The sequence below is a fragment of the Lissotriton vulgaris genome, chromosome 1_2 (assembly GCF_964263255.1).
Source record: "Lissotriton vulgaris chromosome 1_2, aLisVul1.2, whole genome shotgun sequence".
Taxonomy (NCBI): domain Eukaryota; kingdom Metazoa; phylum Chordata; class Amphibia; order Caudata; family Salamandridae; genus Lissotriton; species Lissotriton vulgaris.
In genome coordinates this window covers 297,226,806-297,251,655 of record NC_141686.1, presented here as the reverse complement: position 1 = coordinate 297,251,655, position 24,850 = coordinate 297,226,806, and the positions used below count along the sequence as shown (strand labels likewise).

General features: G+C 46.7%; 2 protein-coding genes across 2 annotated transcripts in view; both read left to right on the top strand.

Moving 5' to 3' along the window:
- The window catches only part of LOC147736542 (aldehyde dehydrogenase family 3 member B1-like), a 288,913-nt gene extending 278,729 nt beyond the window's left edge, over positions 1-10,184 (top strand). The window contains exon 10 of the mRNA XM_086953282.1: positions 7,993-10,184. Within this exon, the coding sequence (XP_086809408.1) occupies positions 7,993-8,186 (194 nt within the window). The 3' untranslated portion in view covers positions 8,187-10,184. The remainder of the gene's footprint in view (positions 1-7,992) is intronic.
- Positions 1-24,850, top strand: part of LOC147736541 (aldehyde dehydrogenase family 3 member B1-like) — a 404,208-nt gene that overhangs the window by 160,304 nt on the left and 219,054 nt on the right. The window lies entirely within an intron of this gene.

Here is a 24,850-nt window from a genome sequence, read left to right as displayed (position 1 = left end):
TTCTCTGCCTGTTTCTTTCTGTATTGTGCCCCTGCTGTCTGGTTTTGCCCGCTCTGCCACCTTTTTTTCCCCGCTGCTCTAACCCCGCTCCCTGCTGCTGCTCCCCTGCGGCCCGCACCTTTTGCTTCTGTTCCCTCTCCCCTTTCCATTCGCCACCCCGCTCCCGCCTCCCAGCTGCTCCTCCCTCCCACTTCGCCACTTATGGCGAAGTGCGCGCGTACGCGCAGCGGCCACGCGCAGCGGGCACACCGATTGTGCGCCGAAGGCGTGCCAAAGGCAAGCCCGTCTACGCCCGTCCACGCCTAGACCGCGCCCAGCGCCAGGAACCCTGGCTCTCGACGATGCCAACGCACCCGACAGACCTACGACGCCGCCACCCTCCACGCACTCAACGCCGGTCGGAACCCCGCCTGCTACCGAGCCACCCCGAAACACACCCACGGACCCTTCACCTGCCATGATTGCAAATTCACCTGCCTCCGACTGTCAGGTCCGGGTGTCCTCAGGATCGTACGATGCTCAATGGGTTCCACCACTAGACAGCCCCTAGGTCTGAATTACCACAGACTCAAAGGAGTGGTCAAGTGAGGGATAAAAAACAGGGAAGGGCAGGATGGGGACAGCAGGGAGAGAGAGCTGAAACAAGAACAAGGCACTATGAGTCAAGCCCACACAATGCGACCACCTATACTTAGATTGACAATGGCTTCAGGCTATCTTTCTGTACATGCACAAATAAGATGTAATACCTGGAAAGGAAAGTAATGGTGCTTTGCCTGGCAATCTGGAGATGCAAAGAACGTTCAATTCTAAAAATGCAAAGAACTCTAGATTATAATAATATCAACAGATCAATGACATGTCCCTGTAAAGAAAAGGCATCGTCAGTACATACCAAAAGTATAAATGCAAAAGACTTCAACAGGGGGCTTGGGAAAAGTAGCCTGCCAGGCGAAGCTCAAGTACCCCTGTTGTAAAGAGACATAAATTGCGCAATAAGTCACTCAAATATCCAAGACACAGGATTGCGCTGCGGGTTAAACTCACCCTTACAAACATAACATGAATTAGTTTCCAATGAAACTCAGGGAGCACCAAAAACTATACTCCATCAGTGCCCGCAGGCCAGTACAGTAGATCAAAGTCACGAGTGCTCTCTTCCCACAGAGAGTTGCTCAAAGTCACCTCCTAATAGTCTGAAGGTGAGTGCAGTTCCAAGACACCTCTACTCTCTTAACACAGAAAGTTACCCAATGTTCCCCATTCCTTGCCGGAGGTGAGCCCAGCAAACAAGTACAAGTTTACTTGTAATGTACTCTGCTGCGCCTGGAGGTGAGCGCAGCCAACTGTAAACTGCCGCGCCTGAGGTGAGCGCAGCAAACAAAGACACAAATGTTCCCCAAAGCACGAGGCACTCCTGAAGCCAAAAGAGGAAAATAAGCTCCCAAAAGGTGGAGGATCGGAACTCCCCCTCACGGAACAGGAGGAAGCATCAGAATTCAGGGTAAAACACCTTCGGTATTGCCAAAGAAACGAAAACCCACAAGGATCTGGAAACAGAACGGCTACTGACAATCGACCAGCTCAGGAATAAACTTAAAGTCGGTGCGAACACCACTACCGTAATCTTCCTCGGTGAAAGCAGAATCAACTGCGGTGCTCCGCAGTTCCCGGCTTCCTCATGAAGTTGTGCGCGATGACGTCATCTGCATCTTCCGTCGCGCATATCCGCTTAGGAGCCTGGGAAATGTAATAGTTCAACAAAATACATGTCTCACGGCAGTGTTCGAGCCCGCACTCCGCCATGGGACACAACATCGACCAGGGCCGGAACCCGCCAAGCCTACCACCAGCAACAGCCACCTCAAGTGCATCCTGCTCAACACCCGCTCCGTCCACAGGCACGCAGTCGAGCTCTGGAACCTCCTGGACACAATTTCACCAGACGTCGCCTTCCTCACGGAAACCTGGATGAACGCCTCCTCAGCCCCTGACATCGCCATAGCCATCCAGGACGGCTACAAGATCACCCAGAGGAGGCATCGCCATCGTCCACAGAAACTCCATCAGCATTACGACCAACTCCGACGACACCCTCACCACCGCCGAACACCTTCACTTCCAGATACACACCAACCCCAGGACGACCCTCAGAGGCACCCTCATCTACAGACCCCCGGGACCACGCACACAATTCAGCGAAGCCATCGCAGACTTCGTCAGCCCACACACCCTCACCTCCCCAGACTACATCCTCCTAGGGGACCTCAACTTCCACCTGGAGAACAACAATGACTGCAACACCACCACCTTGCTGGACAACCTCGCCAACCTCGGACTCAAGCAACTGGTGAACACCCCCACCCACTACGCCGGCCACACGCTCGACCCCATCTTCTCTTCCAGCAAGCACATCTCCTTCAGCCACTCCACTGGTCTACACTGGAAAGATCACAGCTGCGTCCACTTCTCCTTCAAGAGAACCACGACCCACCACCACCCGCAACAGGTTCCCCGCAGAAGTTGGAGCAAGATCACCGCCGACCAGCTCACCACCTCCCTCAGTCAGAACCCTCCCACCAACACGTCGGACCCCAACAAAGCAGCCCGCAACCTCACTCGGTAGCTCACCAACTGCGCCGACAAACTCGCACCACTGAAGAAATCACCCAGCAGACCAGGCACCAGTAAAGCCTCGTGGTTCACCGACAACCTCAAAAACTCCCAAGAAAACCTGCCGCACCCTCGAGAAAGTCTGGCGCCACGACCCATCAACAGTAAACATGACAGCCCTCAAGAACACCACCCGCAAACACCACCAACTGATCCGCACCACCAAAAGGAGTACATTCAAAGAACGATTATACATCGACACCCGCAACAGCAAGGAACTCTTCAGCATCGTTAAAGAGCTCTCCAACCCCAGCTCCGGCAACAACGACATCACACCCTCGCAAGTCCTCTGCGACTCACTCGCCTCGTTCTTTCATCGCAAGATCACCGACATACACAACAGCTTCGGCACGCACCCAACCGCCGAACGAGCGCACCCAACCACCACCCTCCGCACTTGGACCACGGTCGGCTCCGAAGACACCGCCCGCACGATGAGCACCATCCACTCCGGCTCCCCTACCGACCCATGCCCACACCACATCTTTAACAAAGCCAACTCCATCATCGCTCCCCAGCTCCGGGACATCATCAACAGCTCCTTCGCATCCGCCACCTTCCCGGAGAACTGGAAACATGCCGAGCTCAGCGCCCTCCTGAAGAAACCCACCGCGGAGCCCACGGACCTCAAGAACTTCCGCCCCATCTCGCTCTTACCTTTTCCTGCCAAAGTCATCGAGAAGACGGTCAACAAACAACTCTCCGCCTTCCTCGAGTCAAACGGATGCCAAGACCGCCCTCATCGCAGCAACCGACGACATCAGGTCCATGCTCGACAACAGGGAAACTACCACCCTCATCCTCCTGGACCTCTCAGCAGCCTTCGACACAGTGTGCCACCGCACCCTGATACAGTGCCTCAGCAACACCGGAATCCAAGGGACGGCCTTGGAGTGGATCATATCGTTCCTCACAGGAAGAACCCAGAGGGTCCGCCTCCCACCGTTCCGATCCGCGGCCACCGAAATCATCTGCGGCGTCCCGCAAGGATCCTCACTCAGCCCCACCCTCTTCAACGTCTACATGAGCCTCCTCGCCGCCATCGCACGCAAACACAACCTCAACGTCATCCCCTACGCCGACGACACCCAGCTGATCCTCTCCCTCACCAACGACCCCGCCACCGCCAGAGCCAGCCTCCAGGAAGTAATGAAGGACGTCGCGGAATGGATGAAGCTCAGCCGGCTGACAAAGCGGAAGTCCTCATCCTGGGATCATCCCCCTCCGCCTGGGATGACTCCTGGTGGCCCCCTGCCCTGGGCACCGCACCCAAACCATCGGACCATGCACACAACCTGGGCTTCATCCTGGACTCCTCCCTCACGATGACCAAGCAAGTCAACGCCGTCTCGTCATCCTGTTTCAACACCCTGCGCATGCTACGAAAGATCTTCTGATGGATCCCCACCGACACCAGAAAGACGGTCACCCAGGCACGCGTCACCAGCTGCCTGGATTACGGGAACACCCTCTACACTTGAACCACTGCCAAACTCCAAAAAAGACTTCAGCGCATACAGAACGCCTCGGCAAGACTCATCCTGGACATCCCCCGGCACAGCCACTTCTCTGCCCACCTGAAAGACCTGCACTGGCTCCCCGTCAGCAAGAGAATCACATTCCGACTCCTCACCCACGCACACAATTCTCTCCACGACGTGGGCCCAAAATACCTCAACAACCGCCTCACATTCTACACACCCACCCACCAGCTCCGCTCTGCCAGCCTCGCCCTCGCCACCGTCCCGCGAATCCGCAAAACCACCGCCGGAGGAAGATCCTTCTTCTATCTGGCAGCCAAGACATGGAACTCCCTCCCCACTAACCTACGGCTGACCCAGGACCATCTCTCCTTCAGGAAACAACTCAAGACCTGGCTGTTTGAGCAGCAGCGGCACCCCCTCCCTCTCCCCCCAGCGCCTTGAGACCCTAATGGGTGAGTAGCGCGCTATACAAATTCTCCTGATTGATTGATTGCCATTGCAGCCTGTGTGGGTTGGTGCTTGTACCTCTCTCAACAGATATAAGTTTCGTTATATCTGAGGTCACTGCACTTAAAACCTATAAGTCACCCCTATGGCAGGCTCCTCGGTCCTGAGGGCAGGGTGCTTGGTTATAAGTGTGTGGTTGCCCCAGCATGAGCAGGACACCCTTACAAACCCCAGAGTCGATTCTCCGGGCTTTGAAAGTGCGGTCAGCCATTTTAACACATATAGTGGACATCAGTCATTATGAGGTGTCTAACTATATAGTGGCCGCACAGAACCCAGTCATGTTTGGTATCAAACATTTTGGAATCATACACCAACACTGAATCCAGTGTTAGAAGTATGGTGACATGTACTGGGGGGTCCCTTGGGGTACCCCCCGTACTACCGGTAACAGCTTTTCAGGGTCTGACAGCAAGCTACTGCTGCTGCTGACCACAGACATGATTCTGCCCTCCTGCTGCTGAGCCAAGCTCGAGCAGGGGAAGGGAGAACAATAGGTTTGAGTCAGTTCAGAAGCCCTTGGCTCCAACTCTGGCACAAAACTGGATAAAGGACACGAAAGTATCCTCCCCTCTGTCCAGTCCCTCCTCTTGAAGGGACCCCTGAGTTGTCCCAACCCCTGTCTTACGAGTATAAAAGGGCTCAGCTGTGGGTGGCTCTTCAGATTCGTCATGGGACAAGACTCAAGCTTGACACCACATCACTCTTCGACTGTCTGGACACTTGGACTTCGCTAGACTTCATTTGGAACCGAGACTGCACCAAGGAAGACTCCTGCTGCTCCTGGTCTCGGTGTTCTGCAAGTCTTCTTCGTTGTCTGTGTCTGGGCTTCTTCCAGGATCTTCAACAGACCTGTGGGCATCAAGGACACCCAAATTAATCTCCCTCGGAGTGAAGGAGTCAGTCCCCTGCATCTGCTGGCCCCCAAAAAGCTGACCGGCCTGCTGCTCTTGATGTCCCACGGACTTCAAAAGGCTCAGCAATGCAAGTGGTGGTTCTGCAACTCCCTCGAGGCCTGACATGTCCTCTCTGCAATTTTGAGGCCAGTATCTCTCATCGGAACCGTTGGGAACAAACTCCTGTGCATCGCTTTGACTTGCCATTGCCAAGGCTTGTTGTTTCTGCACTCCAGAGATCTTCAGGCTACAAGAAGCTCCACCATCTCTTCTTACCAAGTACTGCATCGTATGCACAGTGGGCCTTCCTTTTTGGTGAGCTGCTTGAGGTCCTCTTGCGACTCCTGTGCCTTCGGCCTGCGAGTCCTCCTGAGGATCTTCTCCTGCTTCAGTTCCTGGGTGCTCATCTAAAGTGGTTCCTAGTGTCCCTGGCTCCTCTGGGTCTTTTGGTCCAAGCCCCGTACTCTCCTGCAGTTCGAATTCCACTTTCTTAATATATGGTTTGGTCTTCCCCTGGAGGTCACTGTATTTTGTGCTACTTACCTTATTGTATTTGAAGTATTATTGTGCTTTTGGGTTGATATCTCCAGGTAGAAGATATATCAATGTGTTAGTGAGTGTTGTGTAATAAATAGATTAAAAGTAACAATGGGGTGGCCCTGTGGCCCTCAGAACCTGGGATAGCATTTAAACAAAAACAAACGGTTCTGTTGGGTAGTACAATTTCTATATTTGATTCAACATATTTAATTGCGCTGAAAAGAGAATCAAGTGACTGTGGTGACTTGTGGTGATAAGTGATAAGAAAAAACACACTATGTACAATACAAAAATTGAAAGTGCAGTGAACAGGGAGAGAGAATTCTTGTTTGTCTTGACGATTTATGTACATATGGCCCAGGGTCCTTGTAATGGTTGCACTGTACTTATGGGCACTGTACTGACATATTATATACGTCGACGTTTCGACCCAAGGTGTTGCGAAATTTGTGATGCGTCTGGGTGGGTCTTCTTTACGGACAGGGGAGGTGGAGGTATGTAACCAAGTCACAGAATGTTAATTAGTCTCTGCGGTGGGGGGTCTGATCCTGCTAGAGGTCCATGCAATTCAGTCACTGGTAACCTTAGTGTATTCCTTTAAAGGACCTCAGATCTCCACCGTTCGGATGGAGTCTGTGGCCAGTCAAAACGATTTACGTAATTGCAGGAAACGTCTCGGTCCGTGAAAGGCACAGTCACTTGATTCTCTTTTCTGCGCAATTGAATATATGTATATTGCTATAGCCATTAATATTTGATATAAATCTCAAATATACGATTCAAAACCTAATTCCGGTGTACGTTACATTGTCCTTTCTCCAAAATGTATTAGATGTGTGTAGTGAAGACACCAGACGAAGTAGATTACAAGTAAATTGTGTCTTGAATGAAAAAAAGTGTAATAAATAGAAGCATTTTTATATAAACACTGTGTGGTTCTTTTTAGTTTACCTTACACTCCATGATTAAACTTTTAAAACAAGCTGCTTAACACTCCTTCAAGATAAGTCTGAAGACTGCTCTCCACAGCTACCATTTTGAGAGCTTTCTATGGTTATCAAATACCACTAAAATCACCATAAGGCTTGCCTGGATTTGGTGCAAGGTGCAGCACTTAAATAAGTGTGCACCACATACTAAGCCAGCCTCCTACAATCTGGGCAAATTGGGTGCTGTTAAGCCAGGCAGTGTGCTCTCTCCTCCTTTTGTGACTTGTAAAAGAAAACAAGGCGTACCTAGGCATTTTGAAGGGTTAAGTTCTTCAACTACTCCTTGTAGCAGCTTAGGGGAGTAGTTGTAGTGCAAGGGGCAAGGCAGTTCCATGTTGTTGTTAGAATAAGATTGATCGATGTTGTCAGGCTATCTTCTGAAACCAGCGCAGCATGGCCGGACTAGGAACCCAAAGCAGCCCTGGCAATTTTGTCAGACCAGCAGACCAGCACGGGGGGGTCAAGTGGGAAGTGCTGCTTCTTTTGTTACTGGGAGCCACTGCAAAATCAGCCCCCAGTAACAAAACCGGCCCCCTCTGCTTCAAAATCGGTCCCACCCAACCAGACTCCCGGGGAAATGCCTGAGGCTCGTTACTACCAGTCCGGCCCTGCAGCTCAAACACTTCGATATCAGCAGTGGATAGCTTGAGATGTTTCCAGGTTTTCTGAGTGCATTTCTGAGTACAGAACGGTTGCTGCTTGGAGCCTGGTACTTATCAAAGCTTCCATCATAGACGCAAGCTTAGTGGGAGAGCTAAGAATCCGGTGCACATGTCTTTCATGGCAGTGCCCCTGCCCTGCCTTCACAAGCTCCTCACCTCCCTCTCCTTCAGGGGTTACACAGTTCAGCTGCATATTCTAGACTGTGCCAACATGCTTTTTTTCTTCTCTGTTGCTCTACAGGGAACAGCGGCATGGGGAAGTACCATGGCAAGGTCACCTTCGACACCTTCTCGCACCACCGTGGCGTGCTCCTGCGAGGCTTCGGTATGGAGAACCTCAACGCCATCCGATACCCACCCTACACTGAGCGCAACCTGAGCCTCCTGAAATCCTCCATTGGGGACAAGGGCAATGGAGCCTGCACCATCCTCTGAGCCCACAGTCAAGACCTAGCAGAACTCAGTGGAGAGGGGGCTGAAAAACAGGAAGGGACAGAGTCTCACTTCCACTGGTGTCCCCACAAACCACTCCAAGGAATGTAGACAAACTCCTCCCTTGTCTCTTACAAGCACACTCAACAAGGGGCAAACTTAGAGATTATCATAGACCCCTGCCTTTAAAAGGTCAGTAGGGCTGAGGCGGAGTCAGTGGCATGTGGAGCTCTTGTCAATGACTGACATGTCCACAGTCAAACCAGCTTTTCATGGGAACCAACCCTCTCATATTCCATGTGTTGGCTTCTCGATCTCTGCTCTGCCCTCATTGCTCCTGCAGACACCCTTCCCAAGTGTTAAATGTGCCACTACAGTTACTTTGTGCCTCATAAATCGCCTACGTGCTATTTTAAGTTCCTTTCCTAGCAGTATTTTTTTCTGTACTATAGCCATGTAATCATATGTTCCTTAACTTCTCTCTTGAGTCTATCAGCCTAAATGTTCCTTCTGAATTTACCACATACCTTCACACTGCTGCTAACTCAATAATCTCTCAATTCCTCACTTCTAAACTGTCTCTTCGGCCTCTCGCTTCTGTTACCACATCAGCTGTTCCTAGAAACGGAGCGCTAGTATCGGGCGCTTTAGAATGAAAAACGTGAACATTCAGGGCCGATTCACAAAGGTAAACTTACACCTGAAGTCTAAGTTTAGGCCTGAAGTCTGAGGGGCTCACCTACAAGCCCTGTGCACCATTGGAACATGACATGTAGGTAGCACGCAGGGCTTATCCATATCTACAAGGCCACGTAACGCCAACCTGCATGGCTTTTCATGGCCGTGTAGATATGGAGTGATTCAATACAATGCAAGTCACTGCGCTGCCTCACACTGTGATGGAGAGGCGTGCCATGGGCATTGCCGTGGGGGTTCCCGGGTAAGATTTACAACAAGGTGTAAACCTGGGAATGTGTCAAAAGCCAACGCATCCACAGGGGAGGCATAATGAGGAGAGAGAACTTTATTTCTCCTCATTTTTCCTCGTTCTATATGCACAAAAACAATGATCCCTACCCTGCACCATGCTGCAAGGGTGCCTGCGTTGGCGCACGGCAGTCAATAAAGCTCCAGCGCAGGGAAAGAGGACTGGAATGAGGAGTATCTGATAGATACCCCACATTTCCACCCTTTTCTTTTGCTTTAGGGCAGCGCAGCAGGAAGGCTTGCGGTGCTGCCCGGCAGAAATTTATTGTAAATGAAGCCCTAAGTTTGACCTGAAGTCTAAGGGGCTGCTTCACAGAACTAACTTAAGACAAAATCCTAAACTTACTACTTTTGGTATTCACAGAAGTTAAGATTTTGTCTTAAGGCCGACTTAAGACAGACTTAAGACAGAATCCTAACTTAAGTCTGTCTTAAGACAAAATCCTAACTTTTGTGAATACCAAAAGTAGTAAGTTTAGGATTTTGTCTTAAGTTAGTTTTGTGAATCAGGCCCACACTTTGGACCTGAAGTCTAAGTTTAGACTTGAAGTCTAAACTTATACTTTAGGTCTAAACTTAGACTTCGAATATAACCTTAGACTTCGGGTCTAAGTTTATCTTTGCGAATCGGACCCTCAGTTTAGGCTAATATACACCCTGAGGCGAGGGACCTATGATTCATAAGTCACAACTAAAGCCTCAGCAGTGCCTCCTGCAAACCTTGACCACTTCTGAGTCACTCGGACTACACCCGAAAGATTCAACTGTGAAAATATTTCTGGCCTTTTGTAATATTTCGTAAACCTTGATCTATACACAAGAATGACTGGAGGAGAGTATTCGATTTTTGTATTGTTGTTCTTCATATCGCCGAACATTTGCTGTCTGATTGCGAGCCCTGGTGGCTCATTTCCTACTGTGTATGTTTTTACTTTTCACTATCCTGCTGCGTAAAAGCTGGTAGAATCAATGCCTGAAGCAACTATGCACATAAAATAAAATTGTTTTCATTCATTGTTTGTCATTTCCTCTCTTGTTCATTCGCCTAGCGCCTTGAGGACCTAGACATAAGTGGAGCCTGGCCACAATGATCTAACGTGGCACAATAGTTTGTAAGCCTAGAACCCTACTCCAAATATCAAAACGAATCTGGCTCAATCTGATTAGTAAACATAGCACTGTATGTTTTACCTCCCAGGCACTTGGACCCTGGTGCTCATTGTACCTCCGTTTATGTCTGTGTCTTTCCTTGTAGAAACGGTCGCCTCCTCTTGTACTTGGATGAGGTTCATATCTGTGGCCTTTGCAAACATTGTGGCAAGTTTCTTTGCTCCACTGACTGCGCCTCGTTGTGCTTAACCCTTAAATCCAGTGTGGTTGCATATTTTAGCGGCTTGCCAGTAACAGTAGATCCTCTTAGGGGTGCCAAGTTGAACAGAGTTGTGAGGTCATAGCATTGTGTTAAAACGAAGAATGGAAGCTCAACATGTCTTATAGATGGTAATAGTAGATTTATTCTTGTGGTACTCTTACAGGTTCTCAGTTACAGGAAGATGTTCAGATCCATGGTAATACCCCACCAGGAGCAGGCTCCTCTCTGCTCAGCCCTTCACACCAACTGATTCTCTCTAAAATACAAACCATTCCATGTGACCACAGTAACAGGCTGAGCAGAAAGGCAGAGAACCACAGTGGGGAGACCGCATTGGTAATAAGCACATTATAACACATCTCCCCCCTTAATAATCAAAACATTCAAAGGAATTGGAGAAAATAAAATACACAAATCAGAAAGGAGAAAGCATTAATAACAATACATATATTACATCTTTCCCCTTTGATAACGATCCTAAACACAAAAATGCATCAAGATGGTAAACACACTTTTGACAGGGAGAAGAAGAGGACGCACCACCAAAACATTGTAATACATCCTTACATCCTTCTCCTTGAAAATGATCAAAGACAAAAAATTGCAAGACAAGAAAATACCTTCTCAAACTTACCAATCCAAAACCGCACCAATTTCCTACCTTCTTAAACTTACAAATCCAAAACCGCACAAATTTCCTAATGTGCCAAATAGTAAACCAAGAGAAAACTGGGCAGAAAAGATCTACCCCCATACTAAACCAGCATAAAACTGGAGCAAGACAGGGATCTACAACCCTAAACTGCACAAATACCAAAAACTAAGGGTATTAGCAAAATTGATAGGGGAAGTTACACTACACAAGAAGTAACCCCCCACGTGTGTACCCGTCACACACAGTCTAAGTAATGTGTATATATAACACAAGGCAAACCTGAAAATCTAGGGTATCCCTTGACCCAAAGCAAAACTAGGGTATCCTTTAAAGCCAGAAGCACACTCGAAAATAGTAAGAGTATCTTCAAACCCAAAGCAGATACAGGGTATACTTAAACTCAAACAAACCCAAGGTATCCTTAGACCCAAAACACTCTTGAATCATACGATGAGTATCAATAGACTCCAGAAATCCCAAAAACTGAGGGTATAAACAAAACTGGTAGGAGAAGTTACACTACACTAGAGGTAACCCGTCACGTGTGTACCCGTCACACACAGTCTATGTAATGTGTATAAATAGCACATGGCAATTCTAAGTAAATCTAGGGTATCCCTTAACCCAAAACCAATCCAGAGTAACCTTTAACCCATGACCCACTCGCTAAACTATGGGTATCCTTAAACCCATGACAGTCTCACAAAAACTATGAGCATCAATAACCCTACACTCACGAACACTCCAAACCCAAAACTGGAACAACCACCACCCTCCAAAATTATACATATGTGGCAATAAAATATAGGAAGACATATAAATGGCTCCGGTGAGCGATCTCTCACCCGAGGTTCACGCCACACTGAGTGCTCTTTGCGGAGTTAACAGACGATGCTTCTTCCACTGGGCATAAGTGAGCGTCATCCGCGGGGTTGAAAAAGTCATTAATCATCTGTTTCACCGCTCACAAAACTCCGCGGGGTTGAAAGAGTCATTCACTGGCGGGGTTGAAAGAGTCATTCACCGTCAGTATAGCACCCCCATAACATTCCGACATCCTTCAAAAGATCTGTATCCATTCGCAGTCCATAGATGATGAAACAAACTGGCACATCAGTCAAAATGGCAGCACGCATTACACGCTGCACCGGGTGGCTCACGGCACGCCAGTGCTGGCAAACGCGTATCTGCAGCAATACAAGCTTTGGCCAAAACGTCACAGAAGGCTGTTCAGCTGAATCTCGTGAGCCAGTGAGTAGCGCGTGTTCACTTAAAATTAAAAAAAAAAAATGTCCAAACGGCCGTTTACCAATCCTCATCACCACTTTAAAATTATGTTTGCCGAACCTCATTCCACTTTCCAAAAATGTGAGCTCACCCCCAGCTCTTCCGATGTGAAAACAGCGAAGTCAGGCTGTTCAGGTGTAATGTCTCTGCGTAGTGTTAAGCTGCGGCAGTGTCAAACCGCAACAGAAACCCAGAATTTCTTGGTCGCACTGTACACTACTCCCTCTCTCTGTGGTATTAAACAGTACAGTACCAAAAATGAGACACTTACATTGTAAAAGCCCTGCAGAACCAACTACACACTATCAACTGGCCGCATTGTGTGCTGCTCTCACTCACTCTGTTGTGTAGTACAGTATAGTAGATTGGTGTCATCTGGTCTTGCCGGTAAACGTTGTTGCTGCCAAATCAATTCACTATCACAATCCTTACACAAGCTATTCTATTACCTTAGCACGGGCCAGTGCTGTTAACGTAGTCCAAAGGTGTCAGTATTTTTACAAAACCAAAAGTCAGATCTCCATACTTGCAGAAGGCTTGCTGGCATGAGCTCTCTACTACAGTAACTCCAAAATTAAGCTTGACACAAATCAGCACGGGTGGTATGGGGATGCCTGTCGATTTCCCAATGCAGGGATAAGGTAGCAAAAACTGGCAGTCAACTGACAGGCACTATCTTAAGGCATCAAGCAGACAAACAGAAACAGGCACCTTTCAGTTAAGGGCGACCGTTAACAGGGTCACTGGTGGGGCAAATAGGGTGCCAAGTTTCATCAAATCCATGAGTTTCAATTCACTTACTTGAGTCCTTTAAGTCCTATCATTTTCCAATCAGTAGGAAATTCTGTAAATCGTTGCTTCTTCTAAATGGGCTTCTTCTACTTCAGTTTCTTAAGTCAAGTCCATCCAAGGCAGCTCAGGTAGGTTCTTTTTAAATCGTCGCCAGTGTTAAAACGAAGAATGGAAGCTCAAACATGTCTTATAGATGGTAATAGTAGATTTATTCTTGTGGTAATCTTACAGGTTCTCAGTTACAGGAAGATGTTCAGAGCCATGGTATTACCCCACCAGGAGCAGGCTCCTCTCTGCTCAGCCCTTCACACCAACTGATTCTCTCCTACATACAAACCAACCCAACATTCCATGTGACCTCATGAAAGGCTGAGCAGAAAGGCAGAGAACCACAGTGGGGAGACCGCATTGGTAATAAGCACATTACAACACACTACCTCAGACCAGGTCATTTCACATGGTTCACCATGGCTTGACCTGCCTGCTATTGGTGCCCCCCGGACTCTAAACCCAGGAGTGGTGAAGAAACCACACCATCTTCAGATTAATGTATAGCTGGTACTGTCTGTGTAGAAGACCATAAGGTCTTAAGGAATCCAGGAGAGGCGTAGTTAGGTTAAACAGGCAAGTTTAATCCATCGGTAACAACCACAGAAGGAGCGCCTCACCAGTCCGAAGTCCGATCAGCAACTGGCATAGCCCATCGAACTCCAGACTGCTGAAGGCTCCCAACAATCAAATGAATACATTCTCAACAGTACATTCTTAACATGACATCAGTAAGTAAGGAATGCAATTCTCCCCAATACATTCTCCCACTGACATCAGTACATCAGTAAACAAGAAAGCAATACACTACAGTCTGCCTGAAAGATAGCCGGAAGGTGTTAAACAGAGTGAATGGAGCTGCTGGGGGAGGCAGACATACATGTTCCACAAGCCATTTCTCCCTCTTCTGAAAGCATTACCACAAAAGCTGCATCACTTTAAGATGATGATTGAGAAATACCCATTCTCTTGTAGGGGATTTCCATGTATAGTCATAAGCACTTGAATAGTCCCGCCCACGTGCCGGGACCCCAGTGCACTTCTTTAGATATATCTTCTTAAGTTGGTATTTTTTGCCTTTCTTCAGGAAGGCCTGCAAAGACACCTAAGATATAGAAAAGACAATAATGGAGCCTAGATACCAGGCTACACTGGCCGCAACTTGAACTTGAAGTGAAAAAAAATAGCCAGTATACCATATTTTGTGCCATTTTAATGGTGTTTAACACACAGAAAAACTACCATTCACAAAACTCCATTTCATGATAGAGATGAAAGAATAGGACAGAATAGCCCACTAGGCTGCCATTATATGTCTTAAAATAGAATCTGTGCCTTTAAGAACTCAAGAGATCACCAGTATCCCATGATGCACATCCACTGGCAGTTACTTTAGTTATTTTTTCCGGCACCTGCTATCAGGACCCTGGAGCATTCAGCTCTACCACATTTGTTTTTTTTCCTTTAAAAATCCCTTCAGAATTTAGCTACTAAGTGCTTCATTTGATGTCTTTGCTCTTTCTCTACCTTTTTCTGACAGGAATCTCCAGTTTTCACTCTAAAATGCCTTCTCTTTTTGATAAGTGTCCAGACTGTGGTAGGACGAAGGTCAAAACTGACACTCATTGAGTGTGCATTATTTGCCTACCTGCTACTCACGTTCCTGACTCCTGTTCCATCTGTAAAACCTTTTCCAGGTGCACCCTGCGTGACAGGGAGAAGATTCAGCTTCAAGGAGCAGAAGAGTGAAGAAAACCGCAGGTCCAGTCATCAGGTGGGACTTCAGGGTGAGGAGAGGGCCAGTCCTCTACCAGGACCCTGTCTTCAGCCTCAGGCACGCTACCCGGCAGAAGAAGGGCAGAAAAACGGCACCGGTCCTGGTCGATGTCGAAGACTATGATGTCAAGAGAAGGTACACCGCGGACCTCTTGGCCCTTAACTCAGGGCTCTGGGTCGAAATGAAGTCGAGGTTACATGTCGAGAAGAAGATCTTCGACGGTGGTGGTGAGAATGCCTCGTTCGACATCGAGAAGCCCACCGCAGACGGTAACCCCTCGAATGGTGCCGTCAAGACCCTTATCGCACCACTTGACGTCGACACATCAACGTCGATCGACGTCGACTCATCATGCCTATCTATATCGAGACACCACCTCTGATCGCAGCGAGACACCACCGTCGATCACGGACGGGGTCTACATCGAGAAGTCGGCGATCAACATCAAGATGAAGTTCTCTTTCGAGACAACGTTGAAGGTCACCGTCAACAAGTAGACTGACGTTGAGGGGGAAAGATGGGTCTTCTGCAGAATCTGCTGCAGCTTCCTCATGCCAAAAGGCGTGGAAAAAGAGAAGACTAATCTACTCTTCGGTTTTGGATTATTCCCGCACATACTCTCCATCTACGATCATATCACCAACTCTGTCTCCTTCTCATCGACCAGATGATCAACCAAGACTGCCTACACTGCAGCCTTCTCCACCGCCTCTGCCTACTCCACCTCATCCACCTACACCACGAAGACCAAGGTCTAGGTCTCACACAAGGGATCGTTCTCGCAGCCATAGATGTTCCTCTACTTGTTCCCATCGTCGACGTCATGGGGAAGATCTCGTTCCAGATACACCAGGGACACTGCGGTCCCGATTCACAGAACTAACTTAAGACAAAATCCTAAACTTACTACTTTTGGTATTCACAGAAGTTAGGATTTTGTCTTAAGTTTGTCTTAAGACAGACTTAAGATAAAATCCGAACTTAAGTCTGTCTTAAGTCTGTCTTAAGTTTGTCTTAAGACAAACTTAAGACAAAATCCTAACTTCTGTGAATACCAAAAGCAGTAAGTTTAGGATTTTGTCTTAAGTTAGTTCTGTGAATCGGGCCCTAACTCTTCAAGTATAGGAATATATTCTCCTACATTTTCTGACTCTCCTCCTCCAAGGATTTCACCAATTGACGACATTTCAACCTTTCAAGACGTTTTGGTGCGGGCCTCCAAATTGAACATTCCAATATCCACTCCGACGCCATCAACTTCTGTGATATCCGAGACTCTTCAGCAGAGACAGGCATGTTGTCCCTTGTTTCCCCTGGTGCCGGGCCTCTTAGAAATAGCAATGGGACTTTTTCTAACACCCTCTTCTATTAAGCCAGCTCCATCCAGGCTGCAAAAAAAGTTTGTCCTCCAGAGCAGGACCCCACATTCCTACGGACAGACCCAGCTCCGGATTCTGTAATTGTGGGGACAGCGAAGAAGCAACATCTACAGTTCCACCTGATAAAGAGAACCGTAAGATAGATTCAGTGGGAAGGAAGACGTGCAACACAGCAGCGACATCCATGAAAGGTGCTAGCGCCACAGCACTGCTAGGCAGATATGACCGGGCATTGTGGGAGTCTCTTCAACAGTTAGCTGATCACCTCCCTATGGATGAAAGAGAGGACTTTAACAAGGTTTTAATGGAAGGTCTTATGGTATCTAATCAACTAGTCAGTGCAGCAGCGAACACATCCTTTCTGGCTGCACATGGATATTGCCACGGCGTGGCACTTAGACGGCATTTAGGGCTTCGCTTGACATCACTTAAGCCTGAAGTACAGCAGCGCATCCTGAATCTCCTGTTTTCAGGTACAACCCTTTTCGACTGTCATGCAGACGAGGAGATGACCCAAATGAAGGTGGAGATGGAAACACTGAAAGCTGTTGGCCTCGAAAGACCCAAAGAGCAACGTAATTTATTCTGTCCTTTCTCACTCCGACATTCAACACAGAGGGCTCAAACCCCTCGGTGGTATCAGGGCCGGCAGTCAAGCATGCAACAATTGTACCAACGATTCTACCAGCCTTACCAAAAGCATCAACGGAGAGGAAGGTCTGGAAAGTAACCTTCTCAAGGAAGAAAGATGCCAAAAGGATCCAAACCCTGAATCATGTATCCCCACTCTCCCCTTACCCACTCCAGTAGGGGGAAGTATTCAACATTACTTGGCAGAGTGGGAAAAAATCACGCACGACAATTGGGTGCTGAATATTGTTCGCAATGAATATTCTCTATGATTCATCAGCCCTCCACCATCAATACCTCCGAAACAGTCAAGATTCCAACTGTGGCAGTTACAATCGGAAGCAAGCATACTCTTACAAATACAGGCGGTGGAACCTGTTTCTCCTTTGCAACGAGACAAAGAGCTTCATTCAAGATTTTTTCTTGTCATAAAGAAAGATAAGAACAAGTTCATACTCATTCTCGGTCTAAGAAAGGCCAACAAGTGGATTCGGAGAGAGAGATTCTGGATGCTAGCATTACACCAGATCTACCCTCAGCTGCATCAAGGGGATTGGTTATGCACCATCGACCTGCAAGACGCATACTTCCACATTCCAATCATAAGGAAACATTGCAAGTTCTTGAAGTTTTCAGTGGGGAGCAACCACTATCAATACTGTGTACTTCCATTCAGGCTGAAGTCAGCACCCAGGACCTTCTCCAAGTGCAGGGCAGTGATAGCTGTCCATCTGAGGAAACACAAAGTTTGTCTACCCTTACCTAGACGATTGGCTAATCAAGGCATCCACGTATCAGGAGGCTCAACTACACTTCAATTGGACCTCCGTCCTTCTCCTTCGATTGGGTCTTCACATCACCCAAACGAAGTCTACATCGACACCTGTACAGTGCCTACAGTATTTGAGCATCCATCGATACTCACACGGCAAACTTGTGTACTTCGGAGGAGAGATGCTTATCATTCCTTCGGAAGGCTCAGGCTCTCATGACAATGTCTCACGTAACTTTGAGGAAGGTCTCCTCTCTTCTGGGCTTAATGGCATCTTGTATATTCCTCACACCAAACGCTTGTCTCGACATGAGCCCCCTGCAAGATTGTCTGGAAGACCAATGGGATCAGCAAACAGGAGATTGGGAAGACTGGATTCAACTGTCTCCGCACGCCCTCCAGTCCCTCAAATGGTGGTGTTTGCCCATCATCTCCTACGAGGGATTCCTTTTCATAAGGAGATACCTGTTCAAACTACAGTCACGGATGCCTCTCTCCTGGAATGGGGAGCCCATACAGATCATCTTCAAATTCAGGGCAAATGGTCATACAAGGAATCCACTTACCACATCAATCTGCTAGAGCTGCAAGCAGTTCATATGGCTCTGAAAGCTTTTCAGCCATCATTCCGAGCCAGCTCCCTGCTTGACCAGATGGACAATACAACAACAATGTTCTGCCACAACAAGCAGGGAGGCTCGAGATCCAGACCATTATCTCTGGAATCCCAGACGATCTGGAAGTGGCTTCTAGCCAGAAACCTGACCATTACAGGTGTTCAAAATGCTCAGGCCAACTCTCTAGACAGGCTTCTTCAGGAAAATCATGAGTTGGTCTTAAAAGAAGATGTGTTCAAAGATATATTTGAAAAATGGGGTACTCTGGAGGTTCGTCACTGCAGAAAACAGCAAATGCCAAAACTTTGCGTTGAAGTTCTACCACCCAGAACCCCTGGATCAGCTGGTCAGGTAGATTTCTCCATGCCTTTCCTCCAGTACTCCTGATCCCGGCAGTCCTCATCAAGCGCTCACAGTCATGGGGCAAGATGATGCTCACAGTCAGGGGTCAAGATGATACTCATAGCCCCAGAGTGGCCACGTTGTGGTATTCCATTATTTCATGTTATTTAGAACTTGTTAATGTCACTTAGATTTAGCCCATGTCATATGGAATGTTTATGCTTGATTACTGTACCAGTTGCTATGAGGACTTTCCTGAGTGAATGTCCTTCTCCTACTTGTGGTTGTCAAGCTGTTCTTCTTCTGAATAAATCTATCTGGAACCTACCTATGTGTAGTTGGTAATTACTACACATTTACTGGCGACGATTGGGAAGATGGATGATCAGATTTAAAGAAGACAGCATTCACTCGTTTTAATTCGGAAAAAAAACCAGTCTGGAATTTACAACCAAGCAAAGGAAAACTCATCTGCGGTTACATTTTGAGACTTTACTAATGAAGCGGTCCGCTTCGCATCTACAAATGTAAATTTTTTTTTTTTCCTTTCAAAACGACTCTTAATTCGTGCTAAAACTGTGCTTCAACGATGTTTTGACTGTTTCCATCGTTTACCGACCGCACTCATCGAGCGGTGTTCTTCGTGAATGAACCAGTCTTTCTCTGATTTATGGTTTATTTTGCTGATTTACTGAATCCTATGTCAACGCATGTAAGCGTTTTCCTCGAATTATTTACTTTTAAAACTCAAAAAGCTTACCACGAGCTTTAGCGTTCTTCCTCCTCAACTCATTCTCCGCTCGAGCTTAACGCGGTGAATCCTGGGATTCCGACGTCATCGCGCAGAATAGACGTCTTGGCGGCCATCTTTGTTAAGTATTGAAGGATTTCCAGCGTGATTATTAAGACTTCGTGACTCGAGATAACTTTCTGAGGAAAACAAAATATTTCTCTTTAAATTTCATCTTCGTTTTTGTCATCCTTTAACATCTTGCTACAAGTCAGCACCCACGGTGATTTGCACACCTATTTCAAGACGTTTCGCTGCAAGTCAGTAATTCCGGTGATTTGCACATCTACTTCAAGACTCTGTATGCAGAATTCAACGTTAGCAAATTAACAACTACAGTGATTTGCACACCTATACTGTTTCCTTTATTTCTTTTTAAAGGAGTTTTATTTATTTATTTATTTATTTATTTTTGTCTTCCTATTTAATCAGAAAATGTCAAATATTGCTGCACCTCCACATTTTCTTCAAATTGCAGGTGATCCGAAAATAGAATGGGATCTTTGGTATCCTATGTTCATTGCGTACGTAGAAGTATTAGAAAAAGATGGTTGTTCTGCGAAAAGGAAATTAGCTCTTTTAAGACATTGTCTTGGGGGTGCTGGGATCAAAGAATTTGATAATTTAACACCTTTAGAGGATGCTGGTGATATGGATGTGTTTGATAAAGCTGCCAAACAAATGAAAATTCGTTTTGGTCGAAGAATAAATACTGAACAAGTTCTTAGGGATCAAACTATGATGAAGACTAAAAGCAAAAAGATCCAAGAAAGACTTTGGTTGGGAACCGAGACTACATTAGCTGCAGTAGTGAATATAGCAAAAGGGATAGAACATTCTGAATTATTTGTGTCAGAAATTAGGGGAAAAAACCAAAAGACGCATGTACCTGACATAGAAGTAGCTATCGTTAAAAGTCAACCTACTTCCAGTGGTTCTATTAGTAAAAGCAATTTCAAGAAAGAATATGTAAGAAATGCTAATGATAACAGGAGTTTTGTGTAAAGGGGTACGATACTTTGTTATAGATGTGGGAGTTCCAACCATGTGGGTAATTACAGGGGTTGTCATGCTTGGGACAGAATTTGCGTAAAGTTCTGTTTCTTTTGAAGTGTCCGCTCCTCTGCTCCCTCTTTCTCTTGAAAAGCAGTCTATCACAACAAGAGCGTCTCCGACGCTCCTAGTCCCTCACAACAGACAATGGGAGTGACTAGAGGCCACCCCAGATGTCAACCACAGGATATGTACCTCAAAAGGTTAGCCCAGGGCCCGCAGCCCTACTCTTCATGATTATCAGCCCCCTCTCCTTCTTCAGATGTGATGTCTTTGTGACTCTCGCTGAATCGAAGAGCACCCTTTGAAGTGTACAGGGAAGCCTGGCTGTCCCCTCACCGTTGTGTGTTCCACTTAGCTTACAGGGCTGTAGCAATTCACCACGTAGGCCTGCGGCTCCCATAATGGAAGCCGGGGCCCTCCATGTATTTTACCATCCACAGGCACACATAGACACTCAGTGCACGTTCAGTGCATACCTGCACTGCACAGTGTTGTACCCTGCATGTACTGTAACTCTCATAGGCACACATACATATGGCACTTGTATTTAATATGCACACACTACCCAGCACTGTATCCTTTATGTGCCACTCGGAGACACACATACACCCAAGCTATGCATTTAACAAGCATGCACTGTATCCTTCATGCATTGTACCACTCACAAGAACACATACACCCAGCACATGCATTTGTCCTACACGCACTGCACAGCCCTACATTCTTCAGGTACTGTACCACTCCTATGCACTTGTACATCAAGCACATGGATTCACCATGCATGTACTGCTAAGTACTGCACTATCCCTGTATTGTACCCTTCCCAGGCACACATACACCCATCACAGATGCACCACCTCTGCACTGCCCAGCACTTCACACAAATCTGATGTAGGCCAAGGGTGGATTAAGCGCACAGCAAGAGAACTTTAAAAGTGAGTAGTGAGCCTGTAGGCCTCACTGCAGTGACGCAGATTACAAAGGACCTGTCCACTCCGACTGATCACTAGAGGGCACGCTGCCACCACTGCGCCCGTGCGCCTGAACTCCTGGTTAGGAGGAATAGCCTTCCACCACTATGAGGGTAGCACTTTGGGCGTCCTTCCTAGTCCTTCAACATCGCAGTCCTTGAGACAGGCCTATGTCAAGGCACACACGCATGATCTGTGTTCACCTATGACCACAAGATCAGTATCAGTGCTCCAGACAAAAGTACAGTTGGGCCTCAGGGCGGAGGTGCACCTCCATTCATGGATGCTGAAAGTAGGGGTGCTAGGGGTGCTGTAGCACCCCCCAAAATATCATGCAGGAGTTCAATAAGGTTGCCTTTAAATTGTGTGTGTATCCTGTCACAGATGCTGCACATTCAAAGACAAAGGTCAAATGTCAGGCTATATCGTCTGACAAATTGCTGCTGATTCGGGAACTAGAGTGCACTTTTATTTTCAGCTACAAGTGCTTGTGCGCCAGGCAAAGAAGTCCAATATATTCTTGTAGTTTGTAAAGTCTTTATATTCAATTAATATTTTCTAAAAGATAATGACACATTAGGCTCAGCCAACGCGTTTCGTTCTCTCACCGAGAACTTCATCAGGGCTTAAGTCAAGCAAAGCAAAAGTACAACATCAGCAAGTCGATGTGGTCCAGTGTGAGTGCTCCAGTGTAATTCGCTGGATATACAGGGGAATCCCCAGGGCTAGGTAATGCTCAAAAGCGAAGATTAGAAATTTGGTCCAAGCGAGACAGTCAGTGTGTCTCGCTTGGACCAAATTGCTGATCTTTGCTTTCCCTATACCGTCATCTGTGGACTTCACCCCCACCACGCCCTGCCCCACCGCTGTTACGTGTGCACGCAACGCCCCACCACTGTTACCTGTGCCAGTCCTGAATTCTCTGTTGGTTATTTTTTGTTCTGGTGTGTAAATTCTTTTAAAATTATTGGGGCATATCGGCGTGTGATAAATATCGCAAATCGCCGTAGCGCATTTTTTTTATCACTGGAGATAGCGCAGTATTACCAACGTGTATCTCCAATGCGATAGAAAATCCAGCGATAGCGGCGAAATCCACCAAAAACAAAAGTGAAACAGCGATAAAACTTTTATCGCTAATGTAAAGCTTGATAATAGGCAGGGGGGTTTCAGCCTTAGAATCTACCTCCCATTGAGGATAAGGGCTAAGTCAGGAATTTAGCAGGGGTAAAAATTCCTGCGATAACCCCGGTTAGTGTGACTTTTTTAATCGCTAACCGGGGCCGGGTCCTCATTGCTAATAGGCGTTAGGCCTGTTAGCAGCTGTTTCCGTCGTCTTTTGGTCGGGAACGCCTACTTTGTATGTCATTAGCGATAAATATCGCTGACATGCAAAGCTGCCCCCAAGCAGTCGCTTTCACCAGAAAGCTGTCGTTAAAAGCTGTTAGCGACATCTTGCTGATAGAGCCATTAAAATATCACCACTTTAGCGTCAAAAAGTGCAGCTAAAGCAGCGAAGACGCCCTTGCTAATATGCCGCATAGTCTATTTTCAAAGATTGGTGTCAGATTTCTTGAGTGCCGAGTTGATTTTTTCTTCAATTGTTTTTGTGCTGTTTTAAAGGCTTTACACTTGATCCTCTGTGTAAGGCTTGCTGTTCAGTGCCCCGCCTACCCAGGGTTGAGCTGATGGTTTTATGGCCGAAACCTACTGGACCTAAAGGGGTTGGTAAGTGTATTACATAATCATGTTACACTACCACATCATATAATACACCCCATTTCCTCACAATAAGAAATTAGGAAAGCCCAAGTAAATCACATTTTGTAATTCTGAAGTGTGATAGAAACAGGTGATAAAAATTCATTGAAACCTGATTTCCACACATGTTTATTTTGTGCTTTATATTTTTACCAATAAAACTGGTTCTGTTGAAACGGCCACTAAATTTGCATAGAAACCTACGCAAATTTAGTGGCCTTTTCAACAGAAAATATGCTGTCTATAAATGACTGGTGAGGTAGTCTGCTACCTCACCAGTGCACCAAAATGCACCACCAGCTACATACCACACCCGTACAACTCTCCTGCTGAATGGGCGTGGCACATTTGCTACACTTGTCCTTTTTGTATAACTCTTGGATCTTTCACAAGCCCTATGACTTCAGTGATGTAACATTAAGGGCAGCACCCCACTCTAAAGATATTTCTAGCACCTCTGTGTCGATTACCATGTGGAGGACTTTTCCGTCCAAACACTGCACACAGTATGAGGTAGCAGTACATAGAATTGTTGGTTGTGGTACTTACCATCACTTTGCTGCCCCTGGTGTCGCACTATTTCAAATCGCCCACCACAGTAGTCTTGCCACCTATCACACACACGCCTAGATATCTAGCCAAGAAAATTAAGCTATCAGGAGGTAACAGACCAACTAGAAGCGCTAAAGAGTTGCTATTGCAGCCGGCCTTCTTCCGGAAGAAAAAGACCTATGACCGAGCATTCTCCGGAGCCACCCCCAGAGACTGGAACTCAATCCCTCCTAACATCAGGAAGATTAAAAATACTGTAACATTTAAACGGGAACTGAAAAGCCACATGATGAGTAAATACCCTACATAGAGATGCCTACAGACCATTAGTATGAACATTTACGCCAAAAGAGGATCAGACTTATCATGAATAAGCTGAAGATCAATAAGACAATTGACTGAGTACAGCTCAAGCCTCGGCTGTACACTTTACTGCTACCTCATATTTATGTGATCTCAACACTGTATCTCACACCCAAAAGATATTACCTCTACCTTACTTTGTTTATCTTTTGATCCTTGCTACTAGCTAAACCTATTCAACTCTTATTACTAACTTACTCAGGTAATTGTACTGATAATAATATGGAACCCTACCTCACCAAGCTGACTGTATGACTATGACACAAGCGAAACTCTATGCACCTCTAAATGCTAATTGCACAGGCGTTATGAATATATTTATCTAATCACCCTAGATAGCATATCACCTTCTACCTTCATATCTGTTTGCTGCTATAACTGTTATAATTGTTATTATAATGTCAATCTGTAATCATGTATGTTAAGCGCTCTGATACCCACGGGTCTTGTTCGCGCTATAAAAAACACTATAAATAAATAAATAAATAAAATAATCCAAATAATCAATATCAAGTT